We start from the raw sequence: 26,299 nt of genomic DNA, 5'->3' as shown, positions 1-26,299 counted from the left end.
GGGGCTGAAGGCATTTTGCAGGCCAGCCATGCCCCCTACTTTGTCAGGAAGGACATCCAGAATGGGAAGATGTCCAGTCTAATTAGCATATTACCCTTCTATTAGTATAGATATGGAAAACAGTCTTTGGACTACATCCTAGGGTGTAATAAGCAACTGAAGTAAATGTTTTAAAGCTGAGCTGTCCAGAAACTGCTCTTAGATTTTAATCCCCAGAAAATGCCCTGTGGTATTATTGTTAATCTCAGATACTGAGAAAAAATAACTAAAGGTGTATTGGGGTTTTAGTTGGCCATTCAAATGTAATTGCCAGTGTGGGACACTTCCAGACACAATTATTTTCTCCTTTACTATCTTGCAACACAAACACCCAAAGCAGCATAGTCTTAGTTTCATGTAATATTTAGCTGAGAGATAATGAATTTTTTAAAATAATCATGGAGGAACTTATAGATCAAAATCATGCTAGTAACCTTCCTTATGGGCCATATGCATACAATATTCTCTAATAATTTGATGCATTTACTCAAGTAAGTTATAAAATTTTAAATTTTATGAAAACATTTTCAAATAAGTGTAGCAGGAAAAACCAGCTGAAAGTGAATTAGAACAAATAGGGAAATACATAAAAAAATGTAAATCCTGTATCTTTTTTATTTTATTAGTTTATTTTTATTTATTTCATTGCTTTTTATTTAAAAATATAGGGATATATCTAAGTTGTTTATGAAACCAATGATAAGTAATAAAGAATTACAGAGAATTGTGAAATTTCATGGAGTAACTAATATTCCAATATAGGAAAAACAGCCATCAGAGATGCTCCTGTGGACCATGCAACAATCCAAGCAACTTTTTATCTTGATACACTTGCTATTTACTATATTTTTGAATTTAATAAATGTTTGTCAATCTCCTTATGAATTCACCTTGTTCCCTAATTTCTTCTGCCTCTGAACATAGGTCAGCATGTGGCTCTCTTTGCCAGGGACCTGCCTAAAAACCCATGCCAATGCTTCTTTTTGCAGAAGGCTAATAAACTCATGCCACAATTGTCCCATTAAAAAGTGGTGGGTTTAAGAGGGAGTTTGGGTGAGCTGCTATGACTTTCAGAAATTTATTAGCCCTGGCCAGTGTGGCTTAATGGGTTAGACTCGCAGCCTTGGGCAAACTACGGCCCGCGGGCCGGATCCGGCTGTTCTATCCCGTTCTCTTGCTCTCCCCTCCGCTCCTTTACTTTGAATTTATATTAGTTCACACAAACACTCCATCCATGCTTTTGTTCCGGCCCTCCGGTCCAGTTTAAGAACCCATTGTGGCCCTCGAGTCAAAAAGTTTGCCCACCCCTGGGTTAGAGCATAGTCCCATACACCAATTGGTGGCGGCTGGATTCTTGGTCAGGGCACATACCTAAGTTATGGGTTGTATGAGAGGCAACCAATTGATGTTTCTCTCTCACATCTATCTCTCCCTCTCCCTTTCTCTCTCTAAAACAATAAATAAATACAGTTTTTTTAAAAATGCTGGCTTCTATAGATCAGAACAGACAATATTTTTTTCTAGACTTTAAAAACAGTTTTGTTGAAGTATAGTTTACATACCATAAAATTCACGACTTACAAATAATTAAAAATTCATTGACTTTGGGAAACTTAGAGTTTTGCAGCCAAAACTATAATCAGTTTTAGAATATTGTCATGTTTTGTTGTGTATCATCTGGCAAAATCCATGTTTGAGACCTTTAATAAATAGAATAAAGTAAGAGTATCAGATGAAACTGAGGCAATGTCTACCTACCACTGGGCTCAAAAAATCTGAGGTTATCTGGCGAATGGGAGGATTGAACCACTAAAGTGGCATCCTTGTGAGGAAATTCATTCTGAAGAACTAAAGAGCCATAAATAACCGGATTTATCAAGTAACAATGTTAGCACAGGGACCCATGCTTCTGACTCCAACCTGGTGAATGTTGCTAGGGATTCGTTGCTTCTTCCATATTTGATTCATGCCCAGTGGCTTTTTTCATGTACATACAGGGTAGGGCAAAAGTAGGTTTATAGTTGTTCCTATGGAAAATAATACAATAATTAATAAATAATAAAATAAAAGAATAAACTCTGTGTTTTGTGTACCCACAACTATAAACCTACTTTTCCCCTACCCTGTTTTAGGCTCTAAATAGGTATTTGTTGAATGAAATTTTTTCAATAAGATAATTTGACTTATACAGAGGGACCCACCAAAGAACAGGTTTTGAGACAATAGGGAATGTAGTACAATTTAATAGAACACATCACAGGAAGGGAAAGGGGCATTTCCACCCACTCTGCAGTAGGACAGAGAGCAGCTTTGGCATGTGACAGTTCCATTAATTGGCTGCTGTAGGAAACCACATTACCTGCAGAGAGATAGCAGTACCTGTGAATGAAGTTGAACTTAAGAGATATGGTTTGGTGAAGGATCAAAGAGGAGTTATGATGAGTGTGTCATCGAATTACCCAAACATCTCCGTGTGTTTGATAAATCTGAGGCCCGTGGGGAGTTAGTGGCCCTGCCCTCCTTCCCCACCTCATTCTGTACTGTCCCTGCCTTTGCTCACTAGGCTGTCACCAGAGTGGCTCTTTTTTTTTTTTTTGGTTTTCTTCCATGACACATAGTTTCCTCCTCAGAGCCTTTTCACTAGCTGTTTCCTCTTCGTGAAATGTTCTTTTCTCCTATATCTTGGAAATGAGTCTTTGCTTTCAGATTTCAGTCTAAAATAGGCACCCAAACACTTTTAATTATATCACTCAGTTTATTTTCTTTATTGTACTTTGTATACAATATTATATATACAGAGTGGGGTAAACATGGGTTTACAGTTGTGAGTATGTGAAGCACAATTTATTATTGTATTATTATTTTCCATATAAACAACTGTAAACCTACTTTTGCCTCACTGTTATGCTTATAAATATGATATACTTATATATAAATTTATATATAGTGTATATTTTAAATATATGCAAAAATGGCTATTTTATGTGTATACTAGAGGCCCAGAGTGCACAAAGTCGTGCACAAGTAGCTCGCTTCCGCTTGCCTCAGCTGGCCGCCCCGCCCTCCGTCGCTCATAGCTCTCTGCCTAGTAGCTGGTGCCCCGCCCCGCCCACCGTAAAAGCTGCTGCTCATTTGGTTGTGATGGTGTTAGGCCTTTTATTAGTATAGATAAGCATTTTTAGAAGAAGCATGACTTGAGGGAAATACTAACAAAGCAACATTGCTTGGCTTAAAGCTTTAAGGTCAGCTTATAAAAATGTATTGCTAAAAACTTTCTCCAAGTGGTCATCCAGCTCTATTGCTAAACAGGCCCAGTAGGAGAAGATTTGTATCTCTACGTCAAGCCATTCTTCAGTTGAAGAATTCTAACTTAAAATTTTCTGCATATTGATACAGAATGTTTCCTTGTAACTGTATAACTAATCCTGCTTTTTTTCCCCCTTTGAAATTACATAAAATATATTTACATACCATATTTACACATTAGTTTTTTCCAGTATTTGATGGAATATGGGTTATTGCGAATTCAATTCTTAAATGGGCATGAGAACATTGTAATGTTAAGGGAAGATGGTTTCTTGAGAGTTTATTAAAATATTCAGGAAACAGTAACCAAAGCAATGACATTATCAGATGAAGAACAAACAAAAATTTACTGAAGACACTGAAATGTTTGGTTGATCTTTAATGTTGCTGCCCTGGAAATGGGTGGGGTGGGGAGAAGGGACGCTTAGGCATAGAACAGAGCAGATGCAATTCCAAGAAACTGGGTTTGACTGGTGGCTGGGTGGCTCAAGTCTTCATTTTGCAGTTTATTTAAACCAAAGGGTGAGGAAACATTACCCACTGAGAACAGCCCAAGGTTTTCAGAGCTATTATTTTTAATCTATATGAAAACTTGTCTGCAAAATAGTAACTTTCTATTGGCTTGCTGCTTTACATTGAGATTCAAGGAATGATTTCCATTTTAAGAGAGGAAAACAACACAGTCTGTGAAGCTATTTACAAAACAGATTCCATTAAAAAGGGATCAGAACAGTGTGAAAGCTCTGTTGAGCTTCATGTTTTTTCTAAAAAAGGTAGTAGAGTGGGTGAAATTAAAATTTTTCTTTCAAGTTATATGGTATGCTCAAGATTCTCTACTATTTCTGTAATGTCAACTCAGTGGACTTTAGTTTAGTTTAATGAGTATTTATTGAGTACTGAATGTGTATCAGGCCCTGTGCTGGCTGTGGAAAATCAACACAGAGATGTAGGCTCTGACCTCAGGAGGCTCACTATGGTGAGGAAAACAGACCTGTAAATGAGAAATATTCTGTCCAAACACAGTTATGAGTAGGAGTCTGAGCACTGGACCCTGTGGGAGCATACACAAGGGACATCTGCCCCAGTCTGAGAGGCTCAGGGAAACACCCTCAAGGAATTGATGGAGAGTGGTAAATGTGAATGGACTTACAAATAAAAGATACCATGAGCCCTTGAGACACAGCTAGTAGTTCAGTGCGGCTGAAGCATGTATCAAAGCTGGGAGAGATAAAATTATAAGGGCTAGACAGATGAACAGAGAGCAGATCTTGAAATGTTCCATGTTTGGTTATAAACTAAGATGGAAGAAAATGCAAATGAATTCTCATTCATATTCTCTGATGTCAGGTGATATTGTACCTATGTAAGGCCTTAGTTTTTCCTGTGCTATATTTCACCATTACAGTAGCATGAAACTCAATAAATATTTGAATGAATGGATAAATGAATTTTGAATCTTGACTCTACTATTCCTCTACAATCAGATACCTGTTAGTCAGTTTCTTTTCTTGACACTTCAGTCTCCTTACGTCCTCTTCCCACAAAAATATATTATTTGTCTTTAGGGAATTTTCATTATAGAAGGGAATACAATGTTATAGCAGTAAGACCTCCCCACTGCAAATGCTGTCTACCCCTAGGGAGGAATATCAGAATGGCTATTCTGATCTTCTACAGGCTGGAGAAGAAGAGACATTGATTCCTAGTAATTCAGAGAGTACAGGAAAGCTTTGCTGAAAGCAGCATTTGAGTTGCGTTTAGATGGATGAGCAGAATTTTGATAGGTGTGGACAGAGGTTTCATGTGAGACAGTGCTTTGTAAATGATTAAATGCTAAACCAAAGTCATTACTATGGTTTAGAAAATAGTTATAGGAAATAGATGATCAGATGTAGGCAAGATTTTGAATATTTATGTATTCCTTCTTAGAAAGTTAAATGGATTTAGTCATCAGCTGGTGGGTGGATTCTGAACTAAAACACAAATATGTAATAACTACATGTCTCCACATTTCTTCTCCACAGCCAAATTCATATTAATCAAATCCTTCTCCCTTGTTGCTAAGCAGAAGCAAGAATACATTAAAACCGTAAATATTAGCATAGTAGAATTTGCAAGTCAACCTGTCCTATTACAATGCAGTTGCAAAGTTCTAACCTTCTGTGCTCTTGTCCACACTCTGTGCAGGCCTGGATACTCCCCCAGGATGGATAACCAGCACTAGGAAAGGCAGTAAATGATTGTAAGCATTATCATTTCTTCTGTCCTTATTTACTGTTGACTACACATCTATACAGGTACATGCATGAGTAAAGGCATGTAATCACCTCCAACACACACACACACACGTGCACCCACTTGGAAATACACAATGCACAGATACAATTCAAAAGTGAGAATGCAGTACACTCTTCCAGTACTTAAAATATAAATTCTTACTGCTTTCATTTTTAAGGTAGAATGTGGTGCAACATTCTGTTTTAAAAGAGTGTTTTATTTTGTTTAGTTTTGTTTTTATTTAGTATACTTGGTCAAAGAAAATTTCAAATGTAAGATCCTGTCATTTGTGAATTCTTTTTCTCAAGACTATCCTGAGTCAGGACCTATAGCAATCAGATGCCTCAAAGCTTCATTAATCTCTTCTCCCCTGCTGCCTACCTGCCTTTTGACCATTTCACTGCTAATTAGCCTGAGAGCAGGTGGAGAAAAAGATGCTGCTAATCTCTATTCATGCTCTTCACAGTTCTGGTTTATAGGAAAGATAAATAAATATGGGGAAAGTATTGTATGCTGCTGTTTTAATAATTTCAGTCTGGATACACTGAAATTTAGGCTTATCTTAAAATATTAAGTTACTAAGGTAACATTCTTAATGATCAATGTTTCCTTCAATTCACTTTCAATAACTCAGTGGATGGCCTGCTAATACAGACAACAAACAAGTAATAAATGACAGGAGGATAAGAGCAGGGACACACACAGTCATGAGGGCACATAACAAAGAAACTCAAAGACATTCACAGAACACTGGAACTCTGGGTTGTTCTCCCATTTTCCTCCTATCCTCCTGGTTCTCAGGTCAAGAAAATGGTGAGCGTATGTGACTGGTTTGGAGTAATGACTAAGCTAATGACCTGCCATTTTAATTAGAAGCTAAGATTTTTCACTTGCTGACCAATCTCCCAAAAGCCCTTGAATAGCTATCTATTAAGTTTATTAAGTAATCTCCTCCCATCAAGCCTTGGAGTGTGTCCCAATTAAAATAAATTTTATTGAGAGAACCACAGGATAGTGCTGTAAGGAGCTTTAGAATGATCACCCCAATAAATGGATGATGAAAATTAGGTTTAGGTATTTAAGCGATATTTTGCCCAAATCAGTTAGTCAAGATGAAAGCTCGGGTCTTTTGACTCCTTTGTATGGCACGTGAAGTGAGTTATGCTCCTTCCTACTGGTGAAGCTTCTAGAAGTTTTATAACCAGCCTATATAAAAATGCCCAGCACATATATAATCCTTTGGATTTAGATCTCAAACCATTAACTTAAAACTACTCTATGTCCTCAGAAAATAAATAAAAAATTAAAAGTACCTATAATTCTTCATCTCTCCAGACTGTCATATGATGACCTAATCCACCAATGTGTTTTGGTAGCTCCATGTAATGTTTAGGGATTTGAAAGTTTGTTCTTAATGAATTCAAAGGGGGTTTTAGTGATTGTTGCTGTTTTATCAGGGCTCCCCACTGTAAAAAAAATAAGTTTATTGATTTTTCAGAAAGAGAAAGGAGAGAGAAACATTGTTGTGAGAGTCTAACATAAATCAACTGCCTCCTACACAGCCTCTACTGGGGATCGAGCCCGCAACGCAGGCGTGTGCCCTGTAAGTAACCTCCGGGTGCACGGGATGACGCCCAACCAGGGCTGGGCTCCTGACTTTTCAAAAAACCTTCTGGTGCAGAGTTATTTTCTAAAGTGCATGTCAAATTTGCCCATCTCTAAATTATGGAATATGCCTTTTGCTATTGTTGAAATGATGGACTAGTTAATTTTGTTAATTTTAAGTACATTCTGATTTTAATATTTTTAAGTATTTTTAAAATATATTTTTATTGATTTTAGAGAGGAAGGGAGAGGGAGAGAAACATCAGTGGTAACAGAGGGAATCATTGACCTGCTGCCTCCAGCACGCCCTACACTGAGGATAGAGCCCACAACGCGGCATGTGCCCTTGACAGGAATTGAACCCGGGAACCTACAGTCCACAGGGAGACACTCTATCCACTGAGCAAAACCAGCTAGGGCTTTTTTAATGTTTTAATAATAAAATTGATAACTAAATAAAAGGTGTGTTATTGTTTGTCAAAATTATTTTTGTGGAAATGTTAAGAGTTACCAAACTTGTTCTCTGTCAAAATAACTGAGTGTTATAATTTCCCCTAACTTATTTTGTAAGATGAGGCTCTCTGAAAGAGGAGCTATTTTTAAGCCAACCCTGAGCATATTCCTTCCTTCATCCTTCTTCCTAATTTGTAAGGTCAATGATATCGACCGCTTTGACTAATAGCAAATCCTATCTCTATGAAATCAGCTTATCTAAATACATTAGGAATGCTCAGCATCCTGTTTCATGGAAATTAAATTAGTGAATAACTTTGTGATGAGAAAATCATGAGGTCATGATCACTATTGCTTGAAACTAAATGAGCAAATCTTTAGAACAGTTTGTTTTTGTTCTTTCCATGGTAAGACCTCAGTGGCCAAGTCTCTCAGATTTTGGTAGTCAGAGCATCTCCAAGACGCGGGAAGCAAGAACAACGGCAGGTGATGGGATCCGGGGTGGTTTAATAAAGTGTGAAGTAAGCAACAACCCTTCCTTATGAGATTTGAAGATGTTTCCTTTAAAACTGTTCACAGAGTTCTGTGATATATATTAGAACACTGTATGGAGACTTTTGTTTATTATGTTAGCATTTTTTCTTAAATTACATACAAATATTTTCATACAGTAAGACATTTTACTGTATGAAAAGAATTGCTGGGAGTCACATTAATTAACAAATAATTTTAATATAGGTATTTACCCTACTCTCCATTAGAAAAACACTTCTACTTGGTGGGTCTTACTCTGGTTGTGAGACTGAAATCCGAGTTCTGAACATTGTTAGGATGACCATCTATGAAAAAAATGAACAACATAGCCCAGGCTTGTACTGTTGTTTCTCTCAATTTCCTTTTCCCATCTTCAAAAGAAGCCCTTTCTAGCAGTTTTTCACTCAAGTCTTCCCTTATCAAAGGGAAGGGAGAGCTTAAGAAAAGATCTAATGACGAAAAGCCATTTAGAAAAACAAGTTGGTGCAAACTCCTACATCAGTATGTTTATAAAATGTCTTATTAATTTTTAAAAGTTCCAGGTCTTTCATCTCAGCACCTCCCTATATTGTGTGGAATGAAAGTTTTTGCTGTTGTTTGTTTTTTTCCACTTTAAAATGTATTTTTTATTGTTGTCTGTTTTTACGTAACTTTCAGGTATTGGCACAGGAAATGAAGGAATATTGGGTGGGAAGGTGGAGTGAGGTACACAGCAAAAGCAAGTAATCTGTGGAATTTTTCATTGCACAGCCTCTAACGGCAACTTTCACAACACTGAGGGAGTCATAACCAATATTTGCACAATGGTAACAAACTCTGTTCTCGTTATATAGTGTTGGATAAATCTCTTAGCCCCTTCAGTCTCGGGTTCATCTTTTAGGCAATGGCAAGACAAGACTAGGTATTTTCTAATCTTACCCATAGAACTAACATCACCTAGGTTTCTGGTAATTAATAGACATACAAAGGATAGCCATTCTCATGGCTAAGAATGAGATTTCTCCATTCTTAGCCATTTATCCCTGCTAGGTTTGGGCACACTTATTTAGATAAAAAGGGCACATCTTTCACTTTCAATTCAAAGAAAAATCACTGATGTTTGACAAGAAAGAAAGAAAAAAAGAATATTGATTTCATTTATTTTCGTTATTTTGGACTGATGAACGTAAATAAAAAATATGTAGGTTAATAAACTATACTGGCATAAATATTTAAGCTTAGTTAAGGAAATCATCAGACTCCATGTCATTATGAATAAAATTTACAGAGCAAATAGTTATCCTTTTAAAGATTTTAATACATACTTAAAAATGGACACTTTAATATTACATAATTATATAATATTGATACTGTTAGATATGTGGATGTATACATTTTTCTTTTCAGTAAAATAGTTTCATGCTTATAAAAGTCACCCTAAGTCAATTTGGGACAAAGAGAACAACATACAGTAAAAATAAATCAAGTAGTAAACATATAATTAAGGAAAAATATTATAAAGCAGTTACTTTGTTGACACAAAAGAAAAAATAAATAAATACACTTTTCTATTATTTGAAGGCAATTCACAATCATTTCCAGGAATTCTGTGAGAATTTAAGGCCATTTGTTCTAAAGAAATGCTTTAATTTGGACACAACATCACAAAACTGTAATTCTTGTAAAAACTGTACGTGCAAAACCTCTTTACAATTAATTGTGGACAGGCAGGTTCGTATATAGGAGTAGGTTATTTCACAAATGTGTTGTGCACTAAGTCACATGGTTGTGTATATTTCACTGGGAATTTCACAAAAGAACTTCCAGCTTGTGCACCCTGTGTGGCAATGTGGAAAGGTGATAGGAACCCAGTAAGAGAGGCAGTATCCCTTTGAATTAAAATATCTAGACAAGATATAATGGAATAAAAAGTTTTAAAACTTCTGCTACATGGTTCACAGTTAAATATTTGGGGTTTTAGTCTTTCTAAATAGCATTATAATATAAAGATGCTACTTTTTACACAAATACACAGTATTTTCTGTGCATTTACAGTTCACAACGTTTTGACTTTTTTAAAAATGTCTACTTAGCAGCACAAAACATAAACTGACTACAGTCTAAATTTAGAACCCAAACTCCATGGAAAATGCATGTTCTTACAGGATACACACCTGCTAAGCTGAAACTCCCATCCTTGGCCAGTGCAGAGGAACTGATTACTGAGCAGATGCAGCTTCATAAGACAACTCACTCATGGAAGAAATATGAAAGTATCTTTCCTTTCCTTTGTTTGCAACTGTATTTGTCCAGACAGTCATTCAAAGAGATATTGCTCTTGTAATTATAGCTATTGCAATTTAGAAGACAAAGGATTCAATATTCAAAACTCTTATTCTTAAGAACAGTTATAAAAGTATTGAAATTTAAAAAGTAGGAACATGTAAACATTGATACAGAGAGACTGCTTCCCTATACACACAGCAGTCGAGGACAATATTTGAGTTAAAAACATAGTTTGTGCTTTTTCCCAACAACACATTGGAAATTAGCTGTTTCTGTCCAAAAAAAAAGGTAAAGATTCAGAGAAGACATCCATATTTTTCGTCAAGCATTCAAACAATTTTTCTGTTGCTCATGCAACAACCATATTTACAGTTTTGGTTTAGGAAGAGAATAATTTTGGATCCCAGAAAGCCTATTAACCAGGACTGCTGAAACCGAGCGGAGAAAAGGTTCCATTCCCTGGTTCGTTACAGAGCACCAGGACCAAGCCTGACTCAGCAGTTCTAACTGACGTGTAGTTAACGCGAACGTTTCGGAGCGCAGTCATATCTGAGTCTGTAACACATGTGTAGGTGGGGTGTACGGGGGAGGCGCCGGCGATGGCTTGATTCCTCGGGCCCTCATGTAAGAGAGAAACTGCTCGGGGATCTCAGCGAGGACATCCTTAGCCAGTCTAGCCATGCTCAGTATGTGGTTTCCACTTCTGTCAATATAATCTCTGAAAGGCACGAACTAGAAAGCAGAGGTGAAAGAAAGTTAGTTCAGACTCTAGCATGCTAGTTAACAGACACAAAAATCAGCACATGTCAATACTTGGTTGTAGGAGTATCAGAGAAGATCAGAGTTGTGGTGAGGTGGACAATAATTACTATGCATGGTAAAGATATTTAGTTCATTACCCACAACTATAACAGTGACCATAACTTTCCAATATAAACTTTACCTAAAAAGGGATGAAGCCCTGGTTGGTTTGGCTCAGTGGTGAGAGCGTCAGTCCACTTACCAAAGGGTGGTGGATTTGATTCCTGGTCAAGGACATGTATCTGGGTTTCTGGTTCAATCTTGGTCAGGGCCGTGTGGGAGACAACCAACTGATGCCTATCTCTCCCATCAATGTTTCTCTCTCCCCCTCTCTCTTTCTCTCCCCCTCTTTCTCTCCCCCCTCCCTTCCTCTCTTTCTCTCTCTCCCCCCCTTCCCTCTCTCCCTCCCTCGCTCCCTCCCTTTCACTCTATAAATCAATGGAAGAAATATCCTCACGTGAGGATTAACAGCAACAACAATAAAATTGTGTACTTGTGTTCTATGTCCCCTGCCCCCCCATAACTCGTCTCTTTGTCCTGATACGTCCATCATGTTGCTACATATGTTTTGCAGTTTTGAGTTCTCTGCCTAGCCTGACTCCCAATAGAATGGCGCACTGTATCTCTTCAGGGCTCACTTTCCTGTCAAATGGAGTTAATCCATGTCTAATTCATATTTCAAAGCAAAACTATTACCCAATGCAGGGTAAAAAAAAAAAAAAAGTATTTCGTTAAAGACTCCTAAACACATGTATTTTTCATTATAACTAGAACATCAAATCATAGGGACATGAATATGAAATTCACAGTTCGTATTAGTGGGAACTTGAAATACAGGATGGGGCAAAAGTAGGCAGAAGCATACCTATATGACAATAAGTGTGCTAGAAAGGTGACAAATCTTACTCCTACCCTGAAAGTAGCTACGTAAGGGTAAGAAAAAAACTAATAGAATATAATTTTCAGCTGAGAAGTGGAGGATGTGAAGTTTTGTGAAGTTGTATTACCTAACTATGGATAAGACTTGGAATTTTTAATAAAAAAAAATCAGAGGTGCAAAAAAAAAGTTAAGGTCTATTTTCTCTCAGAATCTATGATTAGACAAGTGAGACAATAGGAATCAACATAATTAAGGACTAATAAAAAATGTCTAATTGTAGCTATAATTTATTTCATCCTTATTTTAAAAGGTCCAGTATTTTAAAAATTAACATTTAGTAATGTTAGTATGGTTTAGTGTACAACTAATTATCTTTTAAGCTATTTCTTAAAGGGTTCATTCCCCCCACCCCCAAATATGTAGCTAATACCTACATTTTAGGGAAATGCTGACATCTCTGGTAAATAGTTGATACTGCCTTAAGGTAGAGGAAATCTGGCCTGCCTTGTCTTTCCTCTACCTCGAGTTTGCCTTGTATTTTTATTTAATTCTTTACCTTTCTTCTACACCAGGTATTAAACTCATTTACCTTTTCACCATTATTCTCACAAACCCTGGAATTAGATTTCCTAGGTTCAGAGGCTGGTTCTTCTACTTATTAGCTGCATGAACTTGGACAAGTTATTTTTCACTCTTTGCCTCAGTTTCCTCTTTTATAAAATGAAGATAATAATACCTATTTATTAGGTTGTTACATATGTAAGTTACCATGTAAAGTGCTTAAAACCATACTTAACTCATAATACGTACTATATTTAATAGTTATTATCATTATTACCATTATTATTCATCAATTTATATTTAATTACATGTTCAATATAAATATAAAACTATCTTCTTAAAAGCTTTATATTTACATTCTTATCATTCAAAACAGCGAATATTCTTATCAATTTGATCTCTTTCAGATTTAAGTACAATACAGTATTGTAATCTAAAATAGTAATTCCTAGCCTTTTTGTAATTTTAAAACATCTGTTAAAAAACCCTCAAGATGAAGGACCCCGTTTGCACTCTCTGTCTCTGGAACATACTTGGGCCTCCCCCTTCCCCTTCCCCTTCTTCTCCCCCTCACTTCCTCCAGTATCCCATGCATTACCTTTGCCTTTCCCTCTCCTAAGCTCCAGGGGCCCTTCCTTTGCTTTTCTAACTTTCCTGGACCTACGCAGCCCAGATGGCTTACTTTTGCTACCTCTGTAACTTTCTAAATAAACTTTCTCTTATAATTTGAAAAAATGCACACACACCCAAACACCTGTTGTTTCACCTTTCCAGCAAATGCTGTAAGATGTGTTAAATTTTTTATTAAATTAAAATGTATTCTGAAGAGTGTTACAATATTCTGCAATATCAAAACTAAGAACCATGATCATCGTTCTCACAATGTATACAGTTATACTTATCTAAAAGACTTTTTAAAGAACAGATAAGATTGAACATGCTTGTTAGGTGGCAGCACAGATGTGCCCTTGAGTATTAAGGGACTGCCCCGGATTGGAAATCATTGCAACAGCAGGTTGGGTGTCATGTGCGTCGGGTGTAGAAAAAAAAAATGTTGAGAACTTTCTACTCATAAACCTAGATTATCTAAACTTTTTCCAAAGAGACATTCATCGACTCAGTCATGTCAGGAAGTACTCTCCTGAGAAATAAAAAATGACAAGTCACTCTTCATTTCCTCTACTTGGTACTAATGTTCAATCTTACAGTTTTCATGAAAAATATATGCCCTCTTTCTTAAACTATTGCTCAAACCCTTCTACAGTCACAACTTTCCACTTACCATCTCAGACCATTCTGTTTATAATCGCTTTTAATCACTCATTTCTGATCACCATACTTGGGGACCTCCTCTTCAGAATAATCTCCCCACATTTGGGCATGGAGATCGTTGACTATTATCACAAATTAACCTGGACTCTTAAAATGCTTGGGTTAGAGGAATAAATCAATTTTCACTTGCGCTAATTTATCACATTCATATGAAGAATACCAATAAACACATTCTGTTCTGTAGAAATATACTATGTCCTTGATGATCTACATCTTTCTCTTAGCATCCACCCACTCTAAGGAAAATGTTCCTCACAGCTGCTCTAATGGCCGGCTTTGACTATTTGTGAAAACAAGTTTAAATTAGTTTGGGCAAATGGGCTTTTAGTTGCTGTTCTGCTCAATTTTACTAGATTGTTCCTACTGTGCAGAGCTCCATTAGTGATTTTCAAGTCTAAATCTTCAAGGTCATTATTCTCCATTTAATGGAAAATATAATTTAAATATAATTTTTAAGGAAATGATAGGCTGGCGAGCATCTGTAGGCAACCAAGAGAAATGACATTGCTTTATACACAATGGCCAATCCATAGCCCAAGCAAGCAAACGAATACATAGAATTGATTTAAGAAAATAACTCATTTAAGTTTTAGAATAGCAACCATAGGATCTTATCCTAATTACTGTTTATACCATAGTCATACGAGATTGAATACCGAGACAATGAATATAATCACAAATAAGGCTGACCAGTGTCATATGTCAAGATCCAGCCACTATGAAATAGTGAGCTAAAATGCCTTCTGTCTGAATTATGCCAACATACTAACTAATAATAAAAACTGATACTGATATTAATGCATTTATTAATATCAATATTAATAACTGGCCAGTGGGAGGCCTTCTGCTAAGAGATTTTACACTATTTAATTTTTATAAGCATGTTATCTATATTTTGAATTTACAGAAGAGGAAACTGAAACTTAAGACAGTTTAATGAATGTACCCAACATCAGATAGCTATAAATAGCCATCATTATTTAAACCCCAATTAATCTTACTATTTTACATTAACCCTGATAGTAATATGAAAAAGAGAACAGATCCTAATAATCTTCAATAGAGAGTAGGTCTAGTGATTACAAAGAGAACACAGGTTTTGGAATCAGAACTTTGTTGAAAATTTGGATCTACCAATTTATGACCTAAACAACTTAGTATAGGTTGTTTAATACCCCATCTTGGGCTTCAGTTTCCTGATTTATAAATTATTACAAGGCAAAAACTGTCCAGTATTTTTATGAAGATATAAAGTGGTAGGTGCATAAAGTGGGGGAAAAAGGTGGGAAAATTAGTTCAAGTGTGTGGAGACAGGCCAATACAAAAGGCAGTATACTGGGAAATTTCAAAATGTAGAATTTTAGTTGGCCCAATGAGGAGGAAGATTATTCCAATAAAATGACAATAAAAAAATAAGAGAAAGAACAATAGAAATGTCTGATGCAAAGATAGTTAATAGTCCTATTTATTTACACAAAGTGTGTGTGTGTGTGTGTGTGTGTGTGTGTGTGTGTGTGTGTGTGTTTAGCTAAAGAGGAAGAATGGAATCCGAGCATGGAGACTCTTAAATGCTATGTTTAGGATTTAGAATCAAAGTTATACAGAATATTTGTTAAAAACTTTAGAACAAAACATCTTAATATTAAATCGTGACTCCAGTTCTTACTGGCTTTGTGACTATGAACAAGAGGAATTAAACTTCATTTCTTCTTTTTAAAAATATGGTAATCAAAGTACCTGTCTCACAAAGTCAATGAAGGACTGAGTGAAGTAATGCTATAGCTCTTAGCCTACCTAGCACATGAAGGACTTAATAAATGATTAAATAGAATGAAGTTGGGTGCCACTTAAAATTTGACAATATAATGAAAATCCTATCTATTACCCCTAATTAGCTACTGAAATTCAGCTGCCTACTATTATTTGCAGCCTTAGGGTTTTGTCCATTTAAGAAATGTGGGCTTTTGTTTGCTGTGCATTAACTTAATTAGCCTCAACATGTGAAAAATTGAAAGTAGTGAAAAGGTAAGAGAGCCTAATAGACCCTATTTTCTGATAGTATTTTAGCAAGCAGAGTTTATAGCATTATGATGGCTTCAATATTTTCTGATGATGGGAGGACTGGCATTGTTATTATTGGTGTGCGCTTGCAACTCCTATATCCCCACTTATTCAAGGAAATGTCTTTTTATTTATTTATTTACTTATTTATCCTCACCCATGAATATGCTTTTCATTGATTTGTTTTTTAGAGAGGGTGGAAGGGGAGAGGGAAGAGAGGGGGGGAGAGAGAGAGAATGAGAGAGAGAGAGAGAGAGATCCATTGGTTGTCTACTGCTTGCGCCCTGACCAGGCAGGATCAAACCTGCAACCAAGGTAGGTATCCTTGACTGGTAATCAAACCCCAGACTCTTCTGTCTGAGGGCTGAGATCTAACCACTGAACAAACTGGACAAGGCTCAAGGAAATTTCTAGTCTTGAATATAAATCATCTAAAAATGTTTTAGTGGATGGTAGAGGCTGTAAAACTGTTGGAATGTTTGGAAAATCTTATTCAAGGTGAGAGAGAAGATGCTAATTCTTCTTAAATACAATAAGATATATAAATTTTTACCTTGCTTACTATTTTTAAAAGAGCAATCACCATTTAGGAACTTCTCCATGAAATTAGAAAAGGCGCATCAAATCTCCTGAACTATAGGCATGTAAGCCAAGATCTCACCATCACTCAGGAGGCTACTAATTGTCTGGGGACATTTTAATTTCATGTTCAGAATCTGTAATACCTCACAGCTCTTTCAGTTCAACTTTATGGGGTAAAATCTCTTGTGTGTTTAGCTATTTCCCCAGGTCCCTTCAAAACCTTTGGGATCTCAGTATCATTTTATGGTAGTGAACTGGGTCTTAAGGATTCTGAGTGTCAAACAGAGGAAACATAATTATATGCATATTAGCGGCCCGGTGCACGAAATTTGTGCACGGGGCGGGGGTGTCCCTCTGCCCAGCCTGTACCCTCTCCAATCTGGGACCCCTTGAAAGATGTCCTACTGCCGGTTTACAGGGATTGGGCCTAAACCGGCAGTCAGACATCCCTCTCACAATCCGGGACTGCTGGCTCCTAACCACTCACCTGCCTGCCTGATTGCCCCTAACCACTCTGCCTGCCGGTCTTCTCGCCCCCAACTGCCCCCCGCCACCAGCCTGCTCGCCCCCAACTGCCCCCTGTGCCAGTGTGCTTGCCCCCAACTGCCCCCCCCCTGCTGGACTGCTCACCCTCACCTTCCCTTCCCACTGGCCTGCTCTCCCCCAATTGCCCCCCTGCTGGCCTGCTCACTCCAAACTGGCCCCCTGCCGCTATCCTGATCACCTCTAACGGACCCCTACTGACATCCTGCTCGCCCCCAACTGGCCCCTCTGCTGGTCTGCTTACCCCCAACGGCCCCCCATCAGCCTGATCACCCACAACTGCCTCAGCCCTGCCACCATGGCTTTGTCCAGAAAACGTCCAGAAGGTCTCCTGGAAGGTCTCCAATTTAATTAGCATATTATCCTTTTATTTATAGATATAGTATAGATATTTGTATATATATCGCTTATACTAATAAGTAACAAAGTATTTCATGACTTTTACTTCCTCTGAGAATCACAACATCATAAGAAAGGCAAAGATGAAAGAATTTAGAGGTAATAAAACAAAAGCTTAAAGAGATTTATTGACTTGTTCAAGGTCAGAGTGCAACGATATAATTTCATAGATTTGAGTCCTATAGCAATATTCTGTCCAATATAGGATATCCATTGAGAGACTAAATACTTTCAAGGGAATTTTTCTTTTCTATTTATAATAAGAACTGCTGGTTGTCACCAACATAAGATATTAGCCCTTTTAAAGAAAACCGTAACAATCTGAACAATCTTAAGAAATACCAAGTTTCTCATAAGCATCATTTAGATAATAGTATGAGATATGGGGTCGCCTCTGCTAATTTTGTAAAAATGCATTACACCAGCAACATAACACATTCTAAAGGACTTCAAATTCATACTTCACTTTAGTAATTTAATTTTTTGAAACTGTGAGCCAGACATTATGGAAAGCTTTCAGATAAGGTGTAATTACTTAAACCTATAATTATGCTAATGAGGTTCAGGTGAATAATCATGTGTCTAATTATGAAAACAAAACACCATGGGATTCTTAAATAGATGACCACATTACCATGTTCCCTTTCTTAGCTGCTTTTAACCTCATCATTCATGTGTGTGTGTGGGCACGTGTGCTTTTTACTCTACTTAAGAACATTAGGTTAAAAAAAAAGGCATATGTAATTATCTTAAAAAAGGTTATAAAAATGTTTCTCATTGAAAATTTAATTTTGCTGACAGACTAAGAACAATGCTTTTTAAAATTTAGTGACATTAATCTTTACAAATTGCTTTATGTTATATTCTACCTGAAATTATTTTAATCAGTTATGTTGTATTTTACTATTTCAGGAATGTATTTCATATATGTTTTCTCATTTGATCGTTACAACAATGCCAGTACACTGAATTTAGAAAGCTTGTCCAAGTTATCATAGTTGGACAATCCAGGATTTGAACCAATTTCTGTTGAATTCCAAGCTAGATTCTCTCAATGACTGTATTATGGGTGAACATATAGTTTATTAATTAAGAGAAAATGCTGAAGTCTGTTGTTTGCTCTGCCCAAACTTTCATGTCATGTGCTTCAATGGTACTGACATCTTCTTCCCTTTTCTATTTAGGAAGGTAGACTTCATAGTCTTTTTTTCTCTTCTGGCACCCTAAAAAATATGGAGGCTGTAATGTATGCAGAACTTTAGTTGAATTAACTCCTGTTTTCAACTATAAATTTTAATTATATTGGTTACTAATTTTTTTCTTTCAAGCCACTCCTTGAATAGTAGGCTTTAGTTAAGTATTCTTTTAAAATTTTAACAGAATTGTGAATCATATTTTATTATGTTATATATTATATCATGTTATTTACTTATGGTTATATATAGTTTACATATAACTTATATACTTATACACAATTTTAAGATGCATTTCTCCACTTTTCTAATCAATCTACAAGGAAGGTATGAAAATATCTACGTTTTTGGTTCATTTATACTAAATTTATCTACTCTAAATATATATCAGCTGTCTTAAAATACTTTGTCTTTGTTGCAGATTAAATAATGAATAGATAAGCATTATTAAAAAGTTCGTTATGTTTCTAGATTCTAATTTTACAAAAACTCATTATTTTCTGGTAATAATAAAGTAGGGAATAATAAAAGAGTAATAAAAGTAACTTACTGACAATTTATTTATATACTGTGAACCTAAAGTCCAGGGGAAAGCATGGGTGCTTTTTCTAGGCCCTAATACTTAACAGGCATCTCACAGAGACTCCACCCATTAAATTAAACAGAACCCGAGACTCATCATTTCAATTTAAAGTTGTTTATTTAATAAGAGCTGTTCACTATGAACAAAATAAATAATTTTCATTAAATTTCTTACCTGCACAATGTCCCTTTCAGCATATTTTCCTCTGGAGGAAACTCTTACATTATCTCCATCCAACTCAATCATTGCTTGAAAATAAAAAAGAATTATTTATCCAGTGTATTTTAGCCATATACTAAAACAATGTAGGCAATACAGAAATCAAGATGAAGTAGCAAAACGTCCCATGTAAAGTCAAAAAGCTGTTGATCCCCTGCATCTTCTCAATCATTTCTCCAACAGAACTTGATTGAGGGTAAATTTCACAAATGAAGGTAACAGGCCAGCACCTCAGGTGACCCTTTGAAAGATGAGAAGAGGCAATGCAGTAGAGAGCAGTCTTTAGGTGTATCTCTCCAACCCAGGGGTTCTCAAATCTGGGTCATGTGCTTACAGGACTGTTTGAGCAAGTGATACTAAAACATTCAATTTTAGTTTTTCTTTCTAAATTAAGAATCTTGGTGCTAGTCATCACAGAATTTCCAATAACAATTTGAACTTTATTCTTTTTCAAAATATATATTTTTATTGATTTCAGAGAGGAAAGGGGACAGAGAGAGAGATAGAAGCATCAATGATGAGAGAGAATCACTGACTGGCTGCCTCCTGCACGCTCCCTACTGGGGATGGAACCCACAGCCTGGGCATGTGCCCTGACCCTGACCAGGAATTGAACCGTGACCACCTGGTTCATAGGACAATGCTCTAGCACTAAGTCACATAGGCTGGGCTGAACTTCATTCTTATCAAAACTATAACAAAGCTATATATCCATATTGCGCAATTCCCACTTTAAACATAGATTGAACAATAAAGAGACATTTGCTCTGCCCTTATACGGATTGGATAAAGCATGATTTTTCTGAGGCATGATTTTTTTTGTTGGTTAAAAGAGAATTTCAACAGCACATAGATCAGAGGGTATTTGGGAATGCTATCATAGAATGGTTCATCTGCTGATACAGTAATGTTATGCTGCAATTAAGAACATTTTCCAGAGTTTATTAGGTTTTCAGGGAGATTTCTCTAAATAATTAATTACATAAGGAATGCTAATTTGTGCTTAAAGTATAATTTTATTGCTGATAATTAATTTTGTATACATATGACATTCACTAGACTCCAGAGAGCCACTTGCAATTATAATGTTTGCCTCCCAACCCTCCAAAATATTGTTCAATCAGAATACAATCCTCACCATTTTTTAAAGATTTAAAAAAATATATATATTTTATTGATTTCAGAGAGGAAGGGCGAGAGAGAGATAGAAACATCAAAGAATCATTGATCAGCTGCGTCCTGCATGGCCCTCTACCTGAAATCGAGCCTGCGACTTGGCCATGAACCCTAACCGGGAATCAAACTGTGACTCCTGGTTCATAGGTCAACACTCAACCACTGAGCCACCAGTCAGGCTTTTGTTATTTTTTTTTAGTGCATGGATAATGCATTTGGGTTAAAAACACTGTTTTATGTTTTACTTTTTCTATACATGTTCATGAATCGGTGTCTGGGATAAGGCATTGCTAGTACACATAACGGATAGAGAGCCACCACTCAGTTTGCTTAAATATACAATATATGTCTTGATTTAGTAAAATGTATATAGGACTAATAATAAGGTAATTAACTTATTTTATAAAAGACCTATTTTTTTTTCTCTCCTAATCATTAGGAATGTTAATAAGATAATTCATTATACTCAAATATTTTCAAGAGTAAATTCCTCTTTTTGGTCTAGGTTTGTTTTCAAAATTTTCATATTACTTTGAGACATAAATGTACATTGATGATGACATGCCAGCAAAACGACTCCTTTATTATATAATTTACCAATTAAAGAAAATGACAGTTATTCAGGCAATAATGTACTAGAATGAGGTCCTATAAAGGATCTCTCACTTTCCAGCATGTCTTTTGGGTTAAAAGTCTCTATGTAGCAAGACTACACTTTTGCTAGCAAGGAGAAAAGAAATAGGGGGCAGGTGGTGGGAGGGTAACGTTCTCTCTTCAGGTTTCCAGACCATCGGGTCCTCAGGAGCCTGATGTTGTAAGCCCCAGGTCCCCACCAGGACTTGTCCTTGGAAAAACAATGTAAGACAGACCAGCACTACTTTCTAGCCATGGGAGATGGGATGAAGTCAGAGACCCTTTTAGTTGTCCCCTTCTCCTAGTGATCAAAGCAGGTAGCCAGATGCTGCTTTAATTTGACTTTTTGCCTTTTAAGGATAAAGAAATCCCACCTTGAAAAATCTTTCTTCTAATGAAGGTGCTTTATAAAGTAATGAAAGTCACTGGGGGGAAATTTTACAGACGGTTGTAAACTGTTCTTATTAAAATACAAAAAAAATTAAAATAAAAAAATAAGAAATTTGAATACTCACTAATTTAATAGTTTATTCCTATTTTCTCAACCTTCAAGGAATGGATGGCAAAATATTACCTTTCTTGCCCATGCAAACAATGTCCTTCTGGTTAAAAATGTGTAGATGTTGGATTTAGGTGGTTACCTGATAAAATCTGCAAGTTTTATTTCACTTTTTTCCTATGTCAGTGTGTATGTGTGGCATATAAAGTTACTCTATGGTAGACTTGGAGGAGCCCAGAGAAAGGCTCTTTTGATAAGACAACTGCAATTTGCCTCGACAGTGTGGTTCAGTGGTTGAGCGTTGACCCATGAACCAGGTTCGATTCCCTGTCAGGGCACATGCCTGGGTTTCAGAATCAATCCCCTGTAGGGAGCGTGCAGGAGACAGCCGGCCAGTGATTATCTCTCATCATTGATGTTTCTGTTTCTCTCTCTCTCTCTCTCTCTCTCTCTCTCTCTCTCTCTCTCTCAACTCAATAAAACATATTTTTTTTTTAAAAAAAAGACAGCAGCAATTTGAATCTAAGTTGGAGATTTTCTATCTTAAACATGATATTCTGTCCTTTCCTTCTTAGCCATGAGAGGAAAAAAAATCCTTTAGAGAAGCATCTACTGTCTCCTGGTGGAATAGCCTATTTTTCTAGTACTGGGCCTGGAAGACTTTCCATCCTATGTAAACTTCCATCATGGTGAAAGCAGGATCCTAATTCCCTATTCAAATGTTCCCCAGAGGAAAGTTTCTCTCTAATTCCCAGGATAGAATTCTACTGGGAAGACAACTTCCCTCTTTGTCTACAATCTTCACTCACTTTTCCACATGGGAAGAGGAAGGTTTCATAGGATTACTAATATTAGAAGAAACTGACCTTGAACCTCTCTTTTTTGGAGCTGCCTGTCCTTAGAGTGAAGGCAATTCCTCTCTGTGGCAGGCTTAATTGACAAGACTTAGCCCCTGTATGGAGTAGGCCTGGAGATAAGGATGAGGTCATTTGATCATGGGGGGAAAAGGGAGTGAGAAGTCTGCCTCTGTGCAAAGGTTAACCCAAATTCTCCAATTCTGCATTGCTAGAAGTAAAGATTATATTCTAGTCTCTGAGTGTTTCCTGCATATCTTTTTTTCAGTTACTTCAGGAAGTTAGAAAGGAAAATGATGAATTATCGCACCTCAAACCCTAATAAATAATTCACTGGGAACTAGAGAAAAGAAGAAAATAAATAGCTGTCTTGTGTAGTAAGTAGAAATATATGACCAGGAAGAGTCAATGGCTTTGTATTCAAACATTATGTGTGGGGTTGTTGATGAACAGGTGACGAGTGTTTACCATCCCTGAGTTCATACATCTAGTGGTGGACTTCCATGGGAGTCTGGGAGACCTGAGATGTACCCTATCAGAGGTGTATCCTTGAGAGGCAAAAGCAAATTAGTGACTGAAGAAAAAAGCATGGGTTATTGTAACTTAGCAGTGGGTGAACTTTGTGGATCTCAGTTTATCACTAATTAATGCAAATGATCAAGTGCACAAAGCATTAAGAAGATGTGTTTTAGCTTCCTGACTCCAGAGAAATGTGTCATATTGATGCCTGAAATATGATGCAAACAGATGTAAATACCCAGAGACAGAAAATATTAGCAGAAGTAGCAGCCATCAGACTAAATGACCTTTGCTTTAGAAAATGGAAGATCATAATGATGAAGAGGATGACTAGCCAAGTATAGAATCAAAGAAAGGACTTTTTAGTCACCAATATAACTTGCCCTGTGTTTTTAATGAGATGCACAGATCCATACTACCCTTACAGAGAAGGCACGGGTGGTTAATGGAGAATCAATCCAGTGATCATCATACTAAAATTAGTACCTGTATGCCTCAATTACCTTGCAATATACCAGAGGTTGTTCCAAATATTCTAAAATTATTTTCATTTCCAAAATGCCAAGCTAAAGAAAGTGTTATTGTTAATCTAAAACACCTGAACCAGGTAAATACGAAGTCATACAGGTGCTGTCCAGTATAAAGTTCTCTTGAAAGAGTTTACCAGATAAATAGTAACAGACTATCCTTAACGAAGTTTGCCCAGATCACGAGTTACACAAACACCTGTCACTTAATTAGCATTTGAACAATGCCTAAACCCAAACACAACTCCCAGTAAATCAATTTAGCATAATTATACTATTATAAAGTCTCCTTAAATCTTAGATGGTCAGTTCCATTTTCATTCTGTTCTTTCATATGACAGAACTTATTTATAAAGCTAATGTCTATCAACTAGCCAGGGTCTGAAAATCCATTCAAGTAGCATATTGTGCTATGTTAACATTTCTATTCACAACCTAATGGTTTATTAATTTAGTTTTTATTCCTAAAGGTTTTTAGGAAACCCAGAGAGTAATTTGCCTTGGGAACAAAAACTCAATTTATCACTCTGTAAGTCTTTAAAAAATATTATCTTTAGGTACAAACCATCTCTACTAAAATGAAAAAATACATGTTGCACGAATCTATACTAGAAAGATAATGCTCTACTCAGAAGACAATATTTTAATTCGCTCATCTAAACAGACTTCATGGTGAGATATTTAATTTATGTCTAGTGTACATGGATATTATATGCAAATCTACATGCACACTCACATTCAAAATTTTTAAAAAGAGTGATAGAAACTTAAGAGCATGATGACTCAGGTTAAATAAACTCCCAAGGAATACTATTGAAATTGTGTTACTTACCATCAAATTCTGCTGGTCCAACACCAACTATAATTATTGACATTGGAAGTTTTGAAGCCTTCGAAAAGAATACACAGTTAGTTCACAATTAAGACATTGAGTTCTTAAGAAAAGAATTAAGATTTAAGAAAAAATTAATATCCTGTTTTAGTTTATATTTTTCACAGATGTTCATTAAAGTAGTTTTGAAGATATTTAAAATAACTACAAGATAATATATTTAATTCCATGCTTATACTTTCTCAACTCTGTACATATGCTGATTCAGTGGGACATTCCTCAGGAATGACCAGTTTTGGATAATATAAAAAATAAAAAGTATTGATCTTTAGCTTTCACTTGCTACCATCAGCCAAAATCTACATAAGATGACATTGGGTATCCTTGATCTCTCTTTTTTCATGTTCTCTCTCCTCTAAAATATCTTGTAGTTGCTAAAGGAGAAAGGGGTACCATATTTATGAAACAGTAATATTCTATTTTACCTCATTTACAGAAAGTTATTATTAGTATGATTAAATTATGTATTAATATCCATGAGATTGTGAGGGATACTGAATGTTATGGCAGGTTTTCTCATTATATGTATCACTTAAATGACATCATCACATTAAATAATTTAATGTTAAAAATGTAAGATCTAGCAACATATAGATGCAATACTATAGCAATCACATCTTCATCTATGAAGGCCATTGAATTATAAATAATTGGTCCTCAGTGCATCATGACTGTTCATTTAAATTTAAATTAGTAAGTCCATATTTTAAAGTGCACACTAATGCCACTGACCAGAATATTAGGGAAATCAAGATTTAAAAATAAACAAACAAATACGTGAACTTTTACTCCTCCTCTTCATTTTCATATTTAGTTTTTCTAAGCACATGTATATAAAGTATTTGATTTTTGCCCCTATATGAACCTATTTTCTCACAACAAATAACTAATTGTATTTTTTCCATGCTATTAATAATTATGAGGTATGCTAAACATTCATGCAACTCATTTTTACTAAATGTCTACTGTGTGCCAAACATTGCTAAACCTGAATATGAAAGGGGAATAAAAGCAGAAATAATTTTATTGATTACTAGAGGTGGGGTGCACGAATTCGTGCCTGGGTGGGGTTCCTTGGCCTGGCCAGCGATTGGGGCTGATCAGGGCATCTCGCCCAATCCTGATTGGGGCTGATCAGGGCCGGCCAGCCGGCCAGGGGAAGGGACCGCGGGAGGTTGGCCAGCCGTGGGAGGTTGGCTGTGGGAGCGCACTGACCACCACCACCAGGGGGCAGCTCCTGCATTGAGCATCTGCCCCTGGTGGTCAGTGTGTGTCATAGCAACCAGTCGACCAGTAGTTGGGTTGACCGATTGTAATGGTTGCTTAGGCTTTTATATACATAGATAATCTAGTAAATGTAGATTTTATAGATTATAGCCTAATAAAGAAGACAATAAAAATCATTAATTATAACACAATTAGGAACTATAATGAGAAACATGGTTTTGAATCAAGTCCAGTTCCCATCCAGTTCTATAGAAATAGAAATTAGCAAAGTTTTCCCATAACTGAAATGTGAATATTAAATATTTTCTGCAAATTGTAAAATTGTGTACAAGTACATCA

General features: G+C 36.3%; 1 protein-coding gene across 2 annotated transcripts in view; it reads right to left on the bottom strand.

Annotated features, from left to right (window-relative positions):
- Positions 1-9,336: 9,336 nt before the first annotated feature.
- The window catches only part of CPNE8 (copine 8), a 197,285-nt gene continuing 180,322 nt past the window's right edge, over positions 9,337-26,299 (bottom strand). For both annotated transcript variants that reach the window (XM_080658963.1, XM_080658964.1), the window contains 3 exons: positions 24,674-24,731; positions 19,589-19,662; positions 9,337-11,211 (listed from right to left, as the gene is read on the bottom strand). In XM_080658963.1, the coding sequence (XP_080515089.1) occupies positions 11,023-11,211; positions 19,589-19,662; positions 24,674-24,731 (321 nt within the window). In that variant the 3' untranslated portion in view covers positions 9,337-11,022. The remainder of the gene's footprint in view (positions 11,212-19,588; positions 19,663-24,673; positions 24,732-26,299) is intronic.

The sequence above is a fragment of the Plecotus auritus genome (genome assembly GCF_963455305.1).
Source record: "Plecotus auritus genome assembly, chromosome: 3".
NCBI lineage: Eukaryota > Metazoa > Chordata > Mammalia > Chiroptera > Vespertilionidae > Plecotus > Plecotus auritus.
This window is presented reverse-complemented; position numbering and strand designations above follow the sequence as displayed.